Source organism: Bison bison, unplaced genomic scaffold, assembly GCF_000754665.1.
Source record: "Bison bison bison isolate TAMUID 2011002044 unplaced genomic scaffold, Bison_UMD1.0 scf7180017864459, whole genome shotgun sequence".
Classification (NCBI taxonomy): domain Eukaryota; kingdom Metazoa; phylum Chordata; class Mammalia; order Artiodactyla; family Bovidae; genus Bison; species Bison bison.
In genome coordinates this window covers 690041-706119 of record NW_011495021.1, presented here as the reverse complement: position 1 = coordinate 706119, position 16079 = coordinate 690041, and the positions used below count along the sequence as shown (strand labels likewise).

Below are 16079 nucleotides of genomic sequence, written 5' to 3'. Positions count from 1 at the left end.
CACTCCAGTGTTCCTGCCTGGAGAATCCCAGGGACGGGGGAGCCTGGTGGGCTGCCGTCTAGGGGGTCGCACAGAGTCGGACACGACTGAAGCGACTTAGCAGCAGCAGCAGCATGAGCCACTCTGGGGAGCATAATATCTAGGGGAAGTAACTACTGTCAGCTGGGGACAATGATGCAGGTGAGAGCTATTAGCAGCCAGTTCTCCCAGCAACAGGGAGATGAATGCACCAGCTCATTGTGGGTTGGGGGAAGGGCACCAAAGCAGAGTTTACTAGGAATACTAGCACAAGTAAGCAAAACCTGTTCAGGTGCAGGACCTTAATAGTTCCTAGAGTCCAGAGACCTGTGAACAAGAAGAGAATTCCACCCAAGTATATCAGGACATTGTAAGTGTGATCACATAGACTGTGATAAGGAATTTGTATTTTAATCTTTTGGCAATGGGTCATGCACTCAAATCAAGTTTTATGCTTTATTCTGTGCGTCTGGGTGAGGCTGCGGTGGTGGGATGGCGTAAGTAAGCAAGTATGAAAATCTTTCCCTGGGAAATGTTTCTATGCCTTTTCTGCAAAGTTAATGTTCACAGTGTTAACTATGTTTCCTTATATATGGTGTCCTTGACTTGCATTCTCATGGTTATATGTCACTATTCAGAAAATTAAAAATACTATGGTTGGAGGACCCTCTTTTGGGGGGTTAATTGTAAAGAAGCATAAAAACAAATTCAACTTTGCATGGTTACTAATTAGTGTATCTGTAAGTACTTAGTAGCGCTTCTGGAAACTTCCTTCTGTTTCAGGATAAATTGAGGAAGTGTAATATTGTTGATGACTGGCATTTCCCCAGAAATATGCTATGTGCTTTAGATATTTTCTTTAACTCTGAAAAAGATTTTATTTTTAATTTCAGATGAGAGAATAGAATCTTAGCAAGTTGTCACAACTGGAAATTGGGAGAACTGGAACTTGGAAATTAAGGTGTTTAGTTTTGGAATCAGTCCTCCTTCATCACAACATTATGAGCAAAATATTTAATCTGGCAAACTACTTCAGGTATTTCTTGAATAAAATTATATGGACTATAAGTCAAATGATACTGGTTACTAGAGTTTCAGTTAGGTGTGGCAAAGTGAGAAATATTAAATAATGAGTATTAGCAATATAGAAAAACAGCACAGCATTCAGAAAGGAAAGTTGATTATTTTTCCATTCAGATCAATTCATAATCTGGTTTCCATTCAGAGCACACATTTCCCATATTATTCACATGTGAATAATATAGTATAAGTTTCTGAATATTTGGAAGGATAACACAAGGAATAATGATCGTCATTTTTTAAACAACATTTCTTAGCAACATAAGATATATTTGAGTATTTTAGGATGAGTTTTACAAAAATTCATTAGAAAAATTAAAAGAACATTCACTAGTTTGTACCCCTTTTATCCATGTTCCATATTAAAAATATTATTAGCACCTCTTAGGCAGTTATCTCAAAAACAATTAAACTTTAAAAAATTTTTTTAAATATACAATTTTCTGCTACTAATATTGTTAACAGTAAAATTACTTATAGTAATCCCATTTTATAAAGTTGTTGCTTTGGTAAAAAAAAAAAATTACCTAAAATTTCCTACTCTTTTAATTGTCTAAGTTATTTGAATAATTGTTGCAGCTTAAAGTACTTTGGCCACCTCATGCGAAGAGTTGACTCACTGGAAAAGACTCTGATGGTGGGAGGGATTGGGGGCAGGAGGAGAAGGGGACGACAGAGGATGAGATGGCTGGATGGCATCACTGACTCGATGGACGTGAGTCTGAGTGAACTCCGGGAGTTGGTGATGGACAGGGAGGCCTGGCGTGCTGCGATTCATGGGGTTGCAGAGAGTCGGACACAACTGAGTGACTGAACTGAACTGAAACTATATTCTAAAACTCTTGGAAATAATAACCATCCTACAAGTTGTAATATCAAACCTTACAATGTAGCAAGCACTATACGATGCATGTGTGCTCCCATTGACCCTTGTAATTGTTTCACAGACAAAGAAGGCTCAGGCTCAGTTCAGTTCAGTCGCTCAGTCGTGTCCGACTCTTTACAACCCCATGAATCGCAGCATGCCAGGCCTCCCTGTCCATCACCAACTCCCAAGTTCACTCAGACTCACATCCATGGAGTCAGTGATGCCATCCAGCCATTTCATCCTCTGTCGTCCCCTTCTCCTCCTGCCCCCAATCCCTCCCAGCATCAGAGTCTTTTCCAGTGAGTCAACTCTTCGCATGAGGTGGCCAAAGTACTGGAGTTTCAGCTTTAGCATCATTCCTTCCAAAGAAATCCCAGGGCTGATCTCCTTCAGAATGGACTGGTTGGATCTCCTTGCAGTCCAAGGGCCTCTCAAGAGTCTTCTTCAACACCACAGTTCAAAAGCATCAATTCTTTGGCACTCAGCTTTTTCACAGTCCAACTCTCACATCCATACATGACCACTGGAAAAACCACAGCCTTGACTTTTGTTGGCAAAGTGAGGTCAGGCTGCTGCTGCTGCTGCTGCTAAGTCGCTTCAGTCGTGTCTGACTCTGTGCGACCCCCTAGACGGCAGCCCACAAGGCTCCCCCGTCCCTGGGATTCTCCAGGCAAGAACACTGGAGTGGGTTGCCATTTCCTTCTCCAATGCAGGAAAGTGAAAAGTGAAAGTGAAGTCGCTGAGTCTTGTCCGACTCTTAGCGATCCCATGGACTGCAGCCCACCAGGCTCCTCCATCCATGGGATTTTCCAGGCAAGAGTACTGGAGTGGGGTGCCATTGCCCTCTCCGGAGGTCAGGCTAATTGAGTGCAAATCCAAATTGATTCGAATCCAAATCCTATACTCATTATTATTGCATATGATTGGTATTTCATGTTTTTCTTGCATAATATTTGCATTTTCTCATTTATGTCTGACAGTTTATTGGCAGCCAGTATAGATAAGAGATGGGCTTCCCAGGTGGCGCTAGTCGTAAAGAAGTGAAGTGAAGTGAAGTCACTCAGTTGTGTCCGACCCTTTGCGATCCCTTGGACTGTATCCCACCAGACTCCTCCATCCATGGGATTCTCCAGGCAAGAATACTGGAGTGGGTTGCCTATGCCCTTCTCCAGGGGAAATTCCCGACCCAGGGATCGAACCCAGGTCTCCCACATTGCAGGCAGATGCTTTAACCTCTGAGCCACCAGTCGTAAAGAGCCCATCTGCTAATGTAGGAGATATAAGAGACATGGGTTCAACCCCTGAGTCAAGAAGGTCCTCTGGAGGAGGGCATAGGCAACCCACTCCAGTATTCTTGCCTGGAAGATCCCATGGACAGAGAAGCCTGGCAGCTACAGCACATGGGGTTGCACAGAGTTGGACACAACTGAAGCAACTTTGCACATAGAATACATAGATAAGGGAAGCTGTGGGATTTAATGGATTGTAAAGATTTTTCTTCCTGATTAAGTGATTATGTATGTGTATCGCTTGTGGAGGAGAAAAAGCAAAATATTAAATAAAAATTGTCCTAACATATACATCGCTTTATAACTCTACAAACTTTCTCATTGAACAGTGGCAGATAGTTTAAGTAAAAACTGGTAACGGTTTATTACTTCATCTCTGGAGTAGAAACTTCTTGGCAAAATGGGTCATTTAGGTAGCTCACAGCTGTTCACATTTTGAAACTCTCTGGAAATCTCCCTAGAGTGATTTATAAATTTTGTAGAACATTCTGTTGAGAATGGGGAATATGTTAAATTCACTTTTGAAAGTCAAAATTCTTGCTTTCTGATTCCAATAATTGACTAAGAAGGAAGTAGCAGTTTCCTCTGGCTTGTAACTTGAGAGCACCTGCAGCTTAAGAGAGAGGTCAGCAAGTTGAAATTAAACTCTTTATGAAAATACAGATCAAATATGGGTTAAAATCCCAAAGACACCCAGGTTCATAACTGACTTAGCTGATGTTACTTCATTGTAAGAAGAGCAAATGAAAAGTTATGTTGACAAGAATGGGTTAACTTTGGTCCAATGGGATTTTCTTAAAGCTTATTAGAATAAACTGTAGATTGAAATAAAATATTTGGTACTAGAAATAATTTACTCTTCATTAAATTTGGTAGCTCTTTTAAGAATGATTATTAAAAGAGACAAGTGTTTCCAAAATTGTTTCAAAATGTTTTATGAACTTAAAATGCCTCAAACACTATCAATCAGAAGGATATACATTATTTTCTCTAGATTGTATACAATCTTAAGAGGGGAAAAATTGATGGTTCAGAAATTTTTTTAGCATAAATGAAAGTCACATATTAAGGCGTTTAGAATCTTCCAAAGTAGGGCCCCTACTTTGTTGGGGAAACACTTTACTTTGTAAAATAGTACTTTTGGAAGCTTCTCATAAAACAAAAATAAAGACCTTTTGTTGTTTAGGGACTAATCAGGCATTGAATGGGCTTCCCAGGTGGCTCAGTGGTAAAGAACAGGAGACGCGGGCTTGATCCCTGGGCCTGGAAGATCCCTTGGAGGAGGAAATGGCAGCTTGTTCCCAGATTCTTGGGACTTTCTTGTGGTTCAGACAGTAAAGAATCTGCCTGCAATGCGGGAGACCTAGGTTTGATCCCTGGCTTGGGAAAATCCCCTGGAGAAGGGAATGGCTACCCACTTCAGTACTCTTGCCTAGTAAATTCCATGGACAGAGGAACTTGGCAGGGTACAGCCCTTGGGGTCGCAAAGAGTTGGACATGACTTAGCACTGAGAAGGCACTGAAAAAGAAATCTGCAACAGGTGGAGTCAGTTTGAATAAGGCAAGCTTTGCAGAAGTATAGCAGATGACTGGATGTAAATAATCTCTTTACCTTACAAGGGATGTGGTTACTACTAAGAGAAGAGCCTAGACGATCTTGACTTTTGTTTTTTAAGCACAGAATATCTTTACATTTGTTTAGCTTTTAAATAGAGAGCATTTTCATAAAATACTAAAGTGCCAAACTAGAAGAATCCTTATAAGCAGTCAAATCCAAAACACTGTTTCTAAAGATGGGTCAATGTGTGGTAAACAAATCAGATGACAAATTCATCCACGAGGCAGTGTCAGTCTTAATACAAGAAACAATATCTCCTAGTTCACAATTCAGAAAATTTCCCCAAAGCCCCTGATGGAAAGTGAAAACCTTGAACAACTTTATGTTCATTTTAATTAACTTCTATTTTTCAGCAAAGCACTCTAGGCATGTAACTGAAAGATCAGTTAGCACTAAATGTATGTAATAAAGTAAACAGTGATTCCTCATCCCTCAGACTTCCACATCCAACTTTATTCTGGCTTCCTTCCATTCTTGTCATTGAGATGCACAATACCTTTTTTATTCCTACTTATCTATATGTGACCTATTCCTTCACATTTTCCCCTGTCCTTTAGAATTTTCTTTTCATCTCTGAAAGTGAAAGTGTTAGTCACTCAGTCATGTCTGAGTCTTTGTGACCCCATGGACAGCAGCACACCAGGCTTCCCTGTCCATCACCAACTCCCAGAGCTTACTCAAACTCATTTCCTTTCAGTTGGTGATGCCATCCAACCACCTCATCCTCTGTCGTCCCTTTCTCTTCATGCCTTCAATCTTTCCCAGAATCAGGGTCTTTTCAAGTGAGTCAGTTCTTCACATCAGGTGGCCAAAGTATTGGAGCTTCAGCATCAGCATCAGTCCTTCCAATGAATAACCAGGACTGATTTCCTTTAGGATCGACTGGTTGGATCTCCTTGCAATCTAAGGGACTCTCAAGAGTCTTCTCCAACACCACAGTTCAAAAGCATCAATTCTTTGGCGCTCAGCTTTCCTTATAGTCCAACTCTCACATGCATACATGACCACTAGAAAAACCATAGCTTTGACTAGATGGACTTGGCAAAGTGATGTCTCTGCTTTTTAAAATGCTGCCTAGGTTGCTTCCAAGGAGCAAGCACCTTTAATTTCATGGCTGCAGTCACCATCTGCAGTGATTTTGGAGCCCAAGAAAATAAAGTCTCTCACTATTTCCATTGTCTCTCCATCTATCTGCCATGAAGTGATGGGACCAGATGTCATGATCTTAGTTTTTTGAATGTTGAGTTTTAAGCCAACTTTTTCACTCTCCTCTTTCACTTTCATCAAGAGGCTCTCCAGTTCCTCTTCCTCTTATGGCTTTCTACCATAAGTGCAGTGTCATCTGCATATCTGGGGTTATTAATGTTTCTCCCAGTAATCTTGATTACAGCTTGTGCTTCATCCAGCCTGGCATTTTGCATAATGTGCTCTGCATGTCAGTTAAATAAGCAGGGTGGCAATATACAGCCCTCATGTACTCCTTTCCCAATTTGGAACCAGTTCATTGTTTCATGTCTAGTTCTAACTGTTGCTTCTTGAACTGCATACAGATGCCTCAGGAGGCAGGTAATGTAGTCTGATATTCCCATCTCTTGAAAATTTTTCACAGTTTGTTATGATCAACACAGTCAAAGATTTTGGCATAGTCAATAAAGCAGAAGTAGAGGTTTTTCTGTAACTCTTGCTTTTTCTATGATCCAACAGATGTTGGCAATTTGATCTGGAGAAGGGAATGGCAAACCACGTTAGTATTTTTGCCTTGAGAACCCCATGAGCAGTATAAAAAGAAGTTGTCAAACTGCCTTCCAAAGTAGCTGTATTGTCTTGCATTCCTAGCAGCAAAGAATGAGTTGCTCTTGCTTTACCACATCTTTTCCAGATTTTGGTGGTATCATGCATCTTATTTTAACCATCCTAATGAGTGTGTACAGTAACTCATTGTTGTCTTAATTTACATTTCCATGATGACATATGACATGGAACATCTTTTCATAAACTTGTTTGCCATCTCCATAGGTTTTTTTAGATGTCCGTTAAGGTCTTTGATCTATTTTTAATAGGATTGTTTTCTTATTCTTGAGATTTAAGAGTTTTTTGTATATTTTCAATAGCAGTCCTTTATCCAACGTGTTTCTGCATTTTCTCCTAGGTTGTAGCTTGTCTTCTAAGCTGTTGATACTGTCTTTTGTAGAGCAGAATCTTTTAATTTTAATGAAGTCTAGCTTATCAATTATTTCTTTCATTGGTCATGCCTGAGGCCAGAATTTTAATTCAATTTTTTGAGGTAAGAGAGTTCAAACTTTTCTAGAAAACTTTACTCTGAGCTTAAAGGGACTTAAATTCTGGAAGTCATCTTGAAATCTTTGAGGCTAGAAAATAAAAGCAAAAAAAAATGTTGGGCAGCAGAATTAGAAGTGAAGAGAGACTGAGTTTTGATAACATGAGGTCCGGAATCCATCAATACTGAAGTCAAATACCTTTGACTTTTTCAATTTTGACAAAAAATATCCATGATTTTTTCTGACTGTGTGAGTCAAAATTTTTCTCATTTTTAAGAAAAGTGATGAGGAGACCATATTCATTGTCCTAACTTATTGTTACATTATACAATTAAATGTCTGTACATTTCTCTTTCTTTGGTAAGATGAATCATTGTGTATTTTTAAAGTGGTATAAATACTACTTTTTAATTTAAAAGTGGTGTTCTAGCCAAGACTTCAGCTATGTGATTAGAGTAGTTCAGAGGTTGGGCCTGAAGGGCTGATAAGAATCAAGGTTTCCTAAGCATAGGAAACTGCAGGGAAGTCAACTAAGACATGTTTTTGCTCAAGTTCTTGAGAAAGAAGGTGAAAAAATCAGAAAGTCCCTTAAATAGTTGGTTAATGTCATTTTCTTTCCTCTGGTATGAAAACTGGACAGGCTAGTCAGGATTGGAAGTCATTTATATAATGTGTTGTCATATAATATATATTTGATTATATTATATTTATATAATTAGATGACTGGTAGAAATACATATGGAATAGAATAAATGTAGAATATATAGATGGAGACAAGTAGAGTGCAGCTTGTGGAATGATTTGTTTCTTTGTCTTAGAACTCTTTACCTTTGCAATAACTGAAGATCATTAATTTTTATTTTTTTAAGTCTAACGTAATATAACAGTCACACTTTATTATTTAGGATAATATATTTTATTGCTTATACAGTAAAAAATGAAAACATTTTATCAATTTTCAGTATAACCTGTTAATTTTAAACAGAATAAACAAAGTTGGTAAATAAGCATCAGATGCTATATAATGTAATTCTATATAAAATTCACAGTTAGATGCATTTGATTATGCAAAATATGGGAAGACAAAACCACCAGAGACAATCTTATTTAAAAACACAGTAAACATATTCACATGCATTAAACATTGCAAACCATCTCTCAGTGTATGTCTTTTGACTAAGTAATGAAGTTATGAGTAGTTGTTGGGGAAAATCATCAAGTCACCAATATGCTATTTGTATGTCCTTGGTGGCAACTTGCCACTTGACCTAAGAAGAGTTTACATTTACTTAAAGGTGTTGCTATCCATGTATAAAAGACAACAGACATATTTCACAAGAGATTTTGATTTCAAAACCTTTCAAATTCCATAGAAGACTCAATTTAAGGCAGTTATTTATGTGCTTATGTACTGAATATTTGAAAACAAGATATAAAAATTTTCTCATGTGAAAAAATTGACATTATTTTGTACTGATACAATTTTTATGACATAGGATGTATATTAGGATTCTTCATATTATGCCTCAAAAGATAGTGATTTTATAGTTCACATCAGCTTGTCTGATTTCACATGAATGATCTGGAAGGGATCACATTTTAAAAATATGAAATCAGCATGAATAAACTAAGTAATGATATATACTTTCAGTGATCTATGAGTACCATTTTAACTAAACTGAGATGGTCATGAACGAGTAGTGTAGGTAAGTACAAATACATACATATATCAAAATTAAATTGGGAGGATAGGGTGAAGTTAAGTACCAATTACTGAATCATTGAAGAATTCTGAGTAGTAGTGAAACACACAAGTTAATTCTTAAGAATTAAATCAGTAATGATGTGAAGAATGAAGTAGAGATAAAAAGACTGGGAGTTAGATGAACTTTATGACAAAACAATCAACAGTGTTTAGAGACTGATTATAAGCTGTATATGAGGGAAAAGAAGAAATCAAAATTGGGTTCAAACTCTCAAGACTGAGGAACAAGCAGAATTTATTTGCTATTACTAGAGAGAAGTCGTTAAGCTAAACTAAATGGACAAAGTGGTTAGTTGTTTCTAGATGACAAGTTCAAATTTAAATGTGAAATTTGCAGTGAACAAGGCTCTTGAGATCTCAAACTATACATGAGTCAGCAGAGAAGGAAAGGTATGGATCTAGATAAACTGAATTAACTCCAGATAAATGTTAAAAGCTTGAGAGTGAATAATACGCATTTTTCTAGGAGACTTTTCCTTCCTGATAATTTTGTCTTCCTTTTTTACAGAAATAGTATGACATTTATTAAAGCATGAATTACTGGTTGCATTGTGTGCAAAGCCTAATTATAAATGAATATGTTTCGGGAGGTTTATATATTCTTGCCATTTTGGGGAAGAGAAAATTTTGTCAAACAATAAAATTAGAAAGTACATAAATAATTTCTTTCAGGTTGTCATTAAAAACTTCTCTTTTCCACCAGGACTTTTCTTATCATGATCTGTATTTAACACACAACTATTCAACCCTCTTTACTGATAAGATGGGCCAGAAGCACATAAAAGTTACATCAATCAAAATCAGGCAGGCACATGACACAGAGTTGACTCTCTTTGTTCAGATATGATTTGGCTTAGGATTGTTTGAAGCGCTGGTTAGTGTAAAAGGAGCAAAGTATGTCTAGGGAGTGAATCATCTGGTAGAATTCTGTTGTTACTAGCTCTTTCCAATGTAATATTGAGTGATCTTAATCAGAAAAACATGCTTGCCACCATTTTAAATGTTAAACCCCAAACCACTTGATCTTTAATAGTTATATTTGTTAATCTGAACATAGGCTATAAAGAATATAATTGTATATGTGATAAAAACAAATAAGTGATGACATATTCTCAAACAGATAACCACCAGATGGTAAAACAGACTGACTCGATGGGGCCAACAGTATGATAAATTGTAGTTAAATGGCAGATAGTTAGAAAGGAATCAAGAGAATAATAAATTCATGGTAGACAGTTAATAAGTTATAGCCACAGAATAAGCAATTTGATTAGATTAGAAAAGGAACTCTGATGTAAACGTATTAATAGCAGGTAATATATGCATAGAAGATTCATGAGATTTTCATTAAAAAGATTTCAGGAGAGAAACAATAAGAATCACAATGAAAATGTTTGTCCAAAATGTTTATTAGAAATAATGTTGTAATGTAACAAATTTATATTCTAATTTCACTCGCTGCATCTTTCTTTTTCTTTTGGTTTTAATTAATCCTTCTTTTGATATTCTTTGGATGAAACCTAGAAAAGGAAGATAAATAAATTTATACATGATAAACTAACAACAAAACATAATCTAAAATTTCTTCAAATTATCTTTTAGTGTTTTAAATAAAAAAAGTGTAATTGGTTTAACAGTCATTTGTCTATTTCTTTGTGTAAACATCCTCTTTCTAAGGATGTCAGTTTGCATAAATGGGTAAACATTATTGATTTTTATTATTCATCTTCAGTTAGAAATTAATGCTTATTTTATTAAAGTGGACATGTGGCTGTAACATGACTGAGTGGAGTTATAGATGATTTTTATTTACATATTAACACTCTATAAATGGGCTTCCCAGGTGACGTTAGTAGTAAAGAGTCTACCTGCCAATGCAGGAGACTTAAGAAACTTGATTTGATCCCTGGGTTGTGAAGATACCCTGGAGGAGGGCATAGCAACCCACTCCAGTATTCTTGTCTGGAAAATCCCATGGACAGAGGAGCCTGGTGGCTATGGTCCATGGGGTCATGAAGAGTTGGACATGACTAAAGTGATTTAGCATGCACACATTCTATAAATATGGATCATTTTTATTTTCAGAAGAAAATAAATACATTAAATTTCTATGCATTAGAAAGCTTAGAGATATTTTGGTATAATCCTTTAAAATGAAAGCTTAGTATATAAACATTAAAAAAATAAAATGTTTTGTTTAAATTTTTCTGGGGGAGGAAGATACATTGAAAGGAACTGCAGTTAACGTATCTGGCAATATTATTAAAATGTAGTTGAGAAGACACAGTTAAATGAAAATACTATTTCTTATCATAAATAGAACTAATTTCATACTTTCCCAGATTAAAATTCATTCATGATTTCAATGCAATTATTATCTTAAACAGTAGTGAATTAATGGGAGAATGCCCTCTATACCTTTTTTACAAGCCCTAACGCATGCTTTTCTAGAGGTAAAATTGTTCTCATTCCCTCCACATCCACTGTATTTAAATGGGAGGCAATTCCCAATGACTGAATTGTAGTAGAATCTGGTCACATTGGCTTGACACAATCCCCTATCTGCTGGGGTCAGACACCAGGAGGGGCCATTAAATTCTAAAAAGATAAAGAAAACATAGTAAGTCATATATAATAGTTAGTCTGAAACTTTCATATTTATTGTTTGTAGATTAGTCTTATTAGGCATGTTTATGTGAAACAGTAATCTGAATGAATAACATAAAATTCATATATTTCAATTCCAGGAAAATGCTTAGCCAGTCTCCAAGCGTTCACTATACTGAGACCTTTCTCCAGTAAATATGAAAGTAGGTGCATCTGTTAAAGAAAAGTGCCAGGATTACTCTTCATCTGACGAAACTAGTTTTACATAATATTGCTAAGTCACTTCAGTCGTGTCCGACACTGTGTGACCCCATAGACGGCAGCCCACCAGGCTCCCCTGTCCCTGGGATTCTCCAAGCAAGAACACTGTAAACAACCACTATTCAACAATTTAAGAAAATTTATTAACCATATCCATTTTAAAAAATTATCATTGCTTATATATCATTTGTTCATGAGTATTCAACTTCACAAATAAAGTCTTGATGAGCAAAAAATTTACTCACTGTATGAAACAAACAGAAGATAAGGAAGAGGTCATTCCCTGACCAAAGTTCTGAATGACATAACATATGACAATTTAAAGCACAGGGATTCAGGTATAGCAAATTCTAACCTTAAGCTTTGGAAAGTGAACCCAGATGATTTGGCTTAGTAGTAAGTTTTTTTTCTGTGTGTGTGAATTAAACCAGCAGTTCTAGATGAGTTAGACATTTTTGCAAAGGAAGGACTATTGCTAAAGGCAGGTAAGATCACACATTTACAGGTTTAAACCAGACAGATGGGCTAGTCTGTCAATGGGACCAACCACTTTCAAAAATAGAAGGAAAAAAATACAACTAGGGTAATGAAAGGATCGCTCATTTCCTTATGACAAAGCATAAAAATGGTTTCAGCCTGATGATAGTTTTCAGCTCCTTCTGGAATTCCTGTCAGTGAGGGGAAGATGGTAGTCTTTTTAGTTGTAGAGCTAAACTGCTTGATATTATTAGTAAACCAAAACTGAAGATAATTTGGTGGAAGGCCAGGAATCAATATAGCAAGACATGGTACAGCAAATGCAGATGAAGAGGATATGCTGAATGTACAATATTGGCAGAAAATAGAACTTTGAAGAATTCAGTAGCAATGAAGGCAAAGAGTTTGTACAAAAAGCAAGAACTGATTTGAAGGCAAGTGAACCCCAGGTAAACAGACTAAAAAATAAATAAAATAATCTGAGAAAAAAAGTGAAAAACATCTTAAATTGATAAACAAAATTTTATAACCTCCTACCTTCTAGATATGTAAATAAAGATTAGAGTATCTAGATATAATGTCTCATGTAAAAGAGAAATTCTTGAAAATATAAGAGAAGTATTGAAAATATTATGGGAAGAATTTATGATAAACACTTTAGAAAGGTGACATTTTGTGTCAAATTCCAAGAACTGAAATCACATTAAAATTGTATTACTTAATCTTTAAGTAGGTGTATAGACACTGATTTAAAAGAAACTCCTGGGATTTTGTAAAAAAACTGGACTAAAAATCATGTAGTCTAATTTATGTTTTGCCTCACCTCATTTAGGGATTATAGAGCATTATTACTGCCATCTTAAAACAAAATTAAAATGTACTTGGTGAGAATGTGTGCTTAATTTTCTGAAAATGTTGAGGTCTTTTTTCTCCAAAAATGGTTAATGTAAGAGGAATTTTATAACAACCTAGGAGAGATATGCTGTAATTGAGCCCAATATTGTGTGAAAGCTTTTCCAGTGGGTAAGTTGTGGATTCTCATCAGTCCATAGCCAAAAATATAACATAGTTATCAATTGCCATTGCTTCTAATTCCATGACCTTCTAAAATTATCACCCATGCTCAGAAACAAATGAAATACCCCACAAGCAATTAGCCTGATTTGAGAAACAGAGAAAACAGAAGAAATTATTCTTCTTTTAAATATTATTCTCAAAAAGCAGCCACAGATGCCTCATAGTAGATGTGTAAGTGTCATGGTATGATTTATACATCTATTTCACTTTAGCATTTTTACACAAAATATATTAGCTCACAATAAGTTGAAAATAATAATATATACATATATTATAGATATCCTTGTAGTATACATCTTCACAAATGTTACTTATTATGTCTTAATAGCAGTGCTCTAAAGCTTCTTATTCCAGGACAGACAGAAATTTCTGATTACAGGGAACAAATCATCTCTTTTTGCCAAACACACAACCTAAATTAAAACTGGCCCCATAACAAAATCAGTGTTATTTCAAAGTGAGGACAAATTGGCATAGTATATCTGGGGCTATAGTTCCAAGATTAAGGGTAACAAGGAATGTGCCTCTGCTATCATACCAGGAGCCTGGAACATCACTTGAAAGCTAGAACCAAAACAGTCTCTCCACTGGGATCCGAAACCATGGAGCGTCTATGGCCATACCACCCAGAACATGGAGAATATTCCATGTTCTCATATGGTCTCATCTGAAACCATGGAGAATATTCCACAGTTTTGGTGGAGAGACGTACTTCTCTGTTTTCCTTTAGTCACCCAGTCTTCCAACAGTTTGCCACTGACCAAACTACTCAGAAACCAAGGGAAAGAGCAAGAATAATGCAGGGGATAAGTTTGAAAGCAAGCAGACAGTTGACAGTACAGGTTCATCAAAGAGTTTCACTACCTGCTGAACTGCCTCAAGCATCAGATTACCTCTGCCTGAAACTCTTTGTGACTTCTGGATCAGAGGACATGTGGAATGCTGCTTCTCACAGTCTGGGATCTGGTGTGCAGACTTAACTGTCTCTCTTACCACATAGCAGCTCCCACTCAGAAAGTATTTCTCCATGACTGATCTGATGACTATTTCATCTGTCTGTCCTATTTTAATCACTACCTAAAGAGATCATCAGACTCAACTCACATTTGACCCAAGTTAATGTAGAGAGATAATAACATTTTGATAGGGAGTTACAGCTTGAAATTAATCACTAAAAAGGCTGTATTGGGTAAGCCAAAGATTTCTTTTTCTTTTTCATTTGGGTTTTTGTATAACATCTTATGAAAAGCCTCAAATGAACTTTTTGGCCAACTCAATATTTCAAATTAAAAAAAAATTATGTTCTAATAATGCAATAAATCACCATCAGTTGGGAAGATTTTAAAGGACATTACTCTTCAGAAACATGAATTATACCCACTACATAAATTATTTCTCCTAAAGTCATTTAGTCATTTCTCCTAAAGTCATTAACTGCTTGAAGCAGTTAAGACTATCATTGAATTAAACTAGTATAAAAAACAGAATTAAAATAATGAAGCATATGGTTTCTCAAGGATATTATAGCTCCAGATTTATTGAGTCCTTGAGTATCATCTCATTCAATCTCTAAAGGTGAAGAAATAGAAATTTTTTGCTCCCTTTCAGGAGATAAACTGGACTATTTTTAATTAACATATTTATTCTAGATAAATACAAGGCACTTACCTATTCAAAATCCAGACTTTAATATCTACAATGAAATAAAATATAAAGGTTTTGAAGTAGTTGCACAATGTGATATTTTAGTCTAGATTATAATTTGTGGAAATTTAAGATGAATAAAAGACACTAACCTGACTTCTGTTCATTTTCAAAGGGAATTTAATAACCAAATGCACTGTCTTGACTTCACCATTAATAACAAGTTGGATAGCTTCCATTTAGAGGGTCTATGATAGATTTCAGATTTCAGAATCGATTCATATTCTGCCAGGAATAGCAGTTGATATAGTATGACTGCTAAACTATAAGATGATGCTCCAAAAGCCAGTTTTATATGTAAACTGGCTTATGTAATAGCTTTAAAATTTATACAGTAAACCTTTAATTTTGTACTTACATTGAATCTTTATGTGGTATCTCTGATTCTGTATTAATTTCAGTTCAGTTCAGTTGTTCAATCATGTCCCACTCTTTGTGACCCCATGAACTGCAGCACACCAGGCCTCCATGTCCATCACCAACTCCAGAGTCCACCCAAACCCATGTCCACTGAGTCAGTGATGCCATCCAACCATCTCATCCTCTGACATCCCCTTCTCCCCCTGCCCTCAATCTTTCCCAACATCAGGGTTTTTCCCAATCAGTCAGCTCTTGGCAAAGTATTGGAGTTTCAGCTTCAACATTAATCCTTCCAATGTATACCCAGGACTGATCTCCTTTAGGATGGACTGGTTGGATCTCCTTGCAGTCCAAGGGACTCTCAAGAGTCTTCTCCAACACCACAGTTCAAAAGCATCAATTCTTCGGAGCTCAGCTTTCTTTATAGTCCATCTCTCACATCCATACATGATTACTGGAAAAACGATACCCTCGACTAGATGGAACTTTGTTGACAAAGTAATGTTTCTGCTTTTTAATATGCTGTCTAGGTTGGTCATAACTTTCCTTTCAAGGAGTAAGCGTCTTTTAATTTCATGGCTGCAATACCATCTGCAGTGATTTTGGAGCCCAGAAAAATAAAGTCTGACACTGTTTCCACTGTTTCCCCATCTATTTGTATTTACCTTTTTCTTAG

At 36.3% G+C, this 16079-nt stretch overlaps 1 protein-coding gene across 2 annotated transcripts in view; it reads right to left on the bottom strand.

Moving 5' to 3' along the window:
• Positions 1-8056: 8056 nt before the first annotated feature.
• The window catches only part of TFPI (tissue factor pathway inhibitor (lipoprotein-associated coagulation inhibitor)), a 98300-nt gene continuing 90277 nt past the window's right edge, over positions 8057-16079 (bottom strand). Inside the window, exons 7-8 of one of the 2 annotated variants that reach the window (XM_010859725.1) lie at positions 11336-11515; positions 8057-10437 (exon numbers count right to left, since the gene is read on the bottom strand). In XM_010859725.1, coding sequence (XP_010858027.1) covers positions 10328-10437; positions 11336-11515 — 290 coding nt within the window. In that variant the 3' untranslated portion in view covers positions 8057-10327. The remainder of the gene's footprint in view (positions 10438-11335; positions 11516-16079) is intronic. The other variant, XM_010859726.1, reaches the window with a different exon arrangement.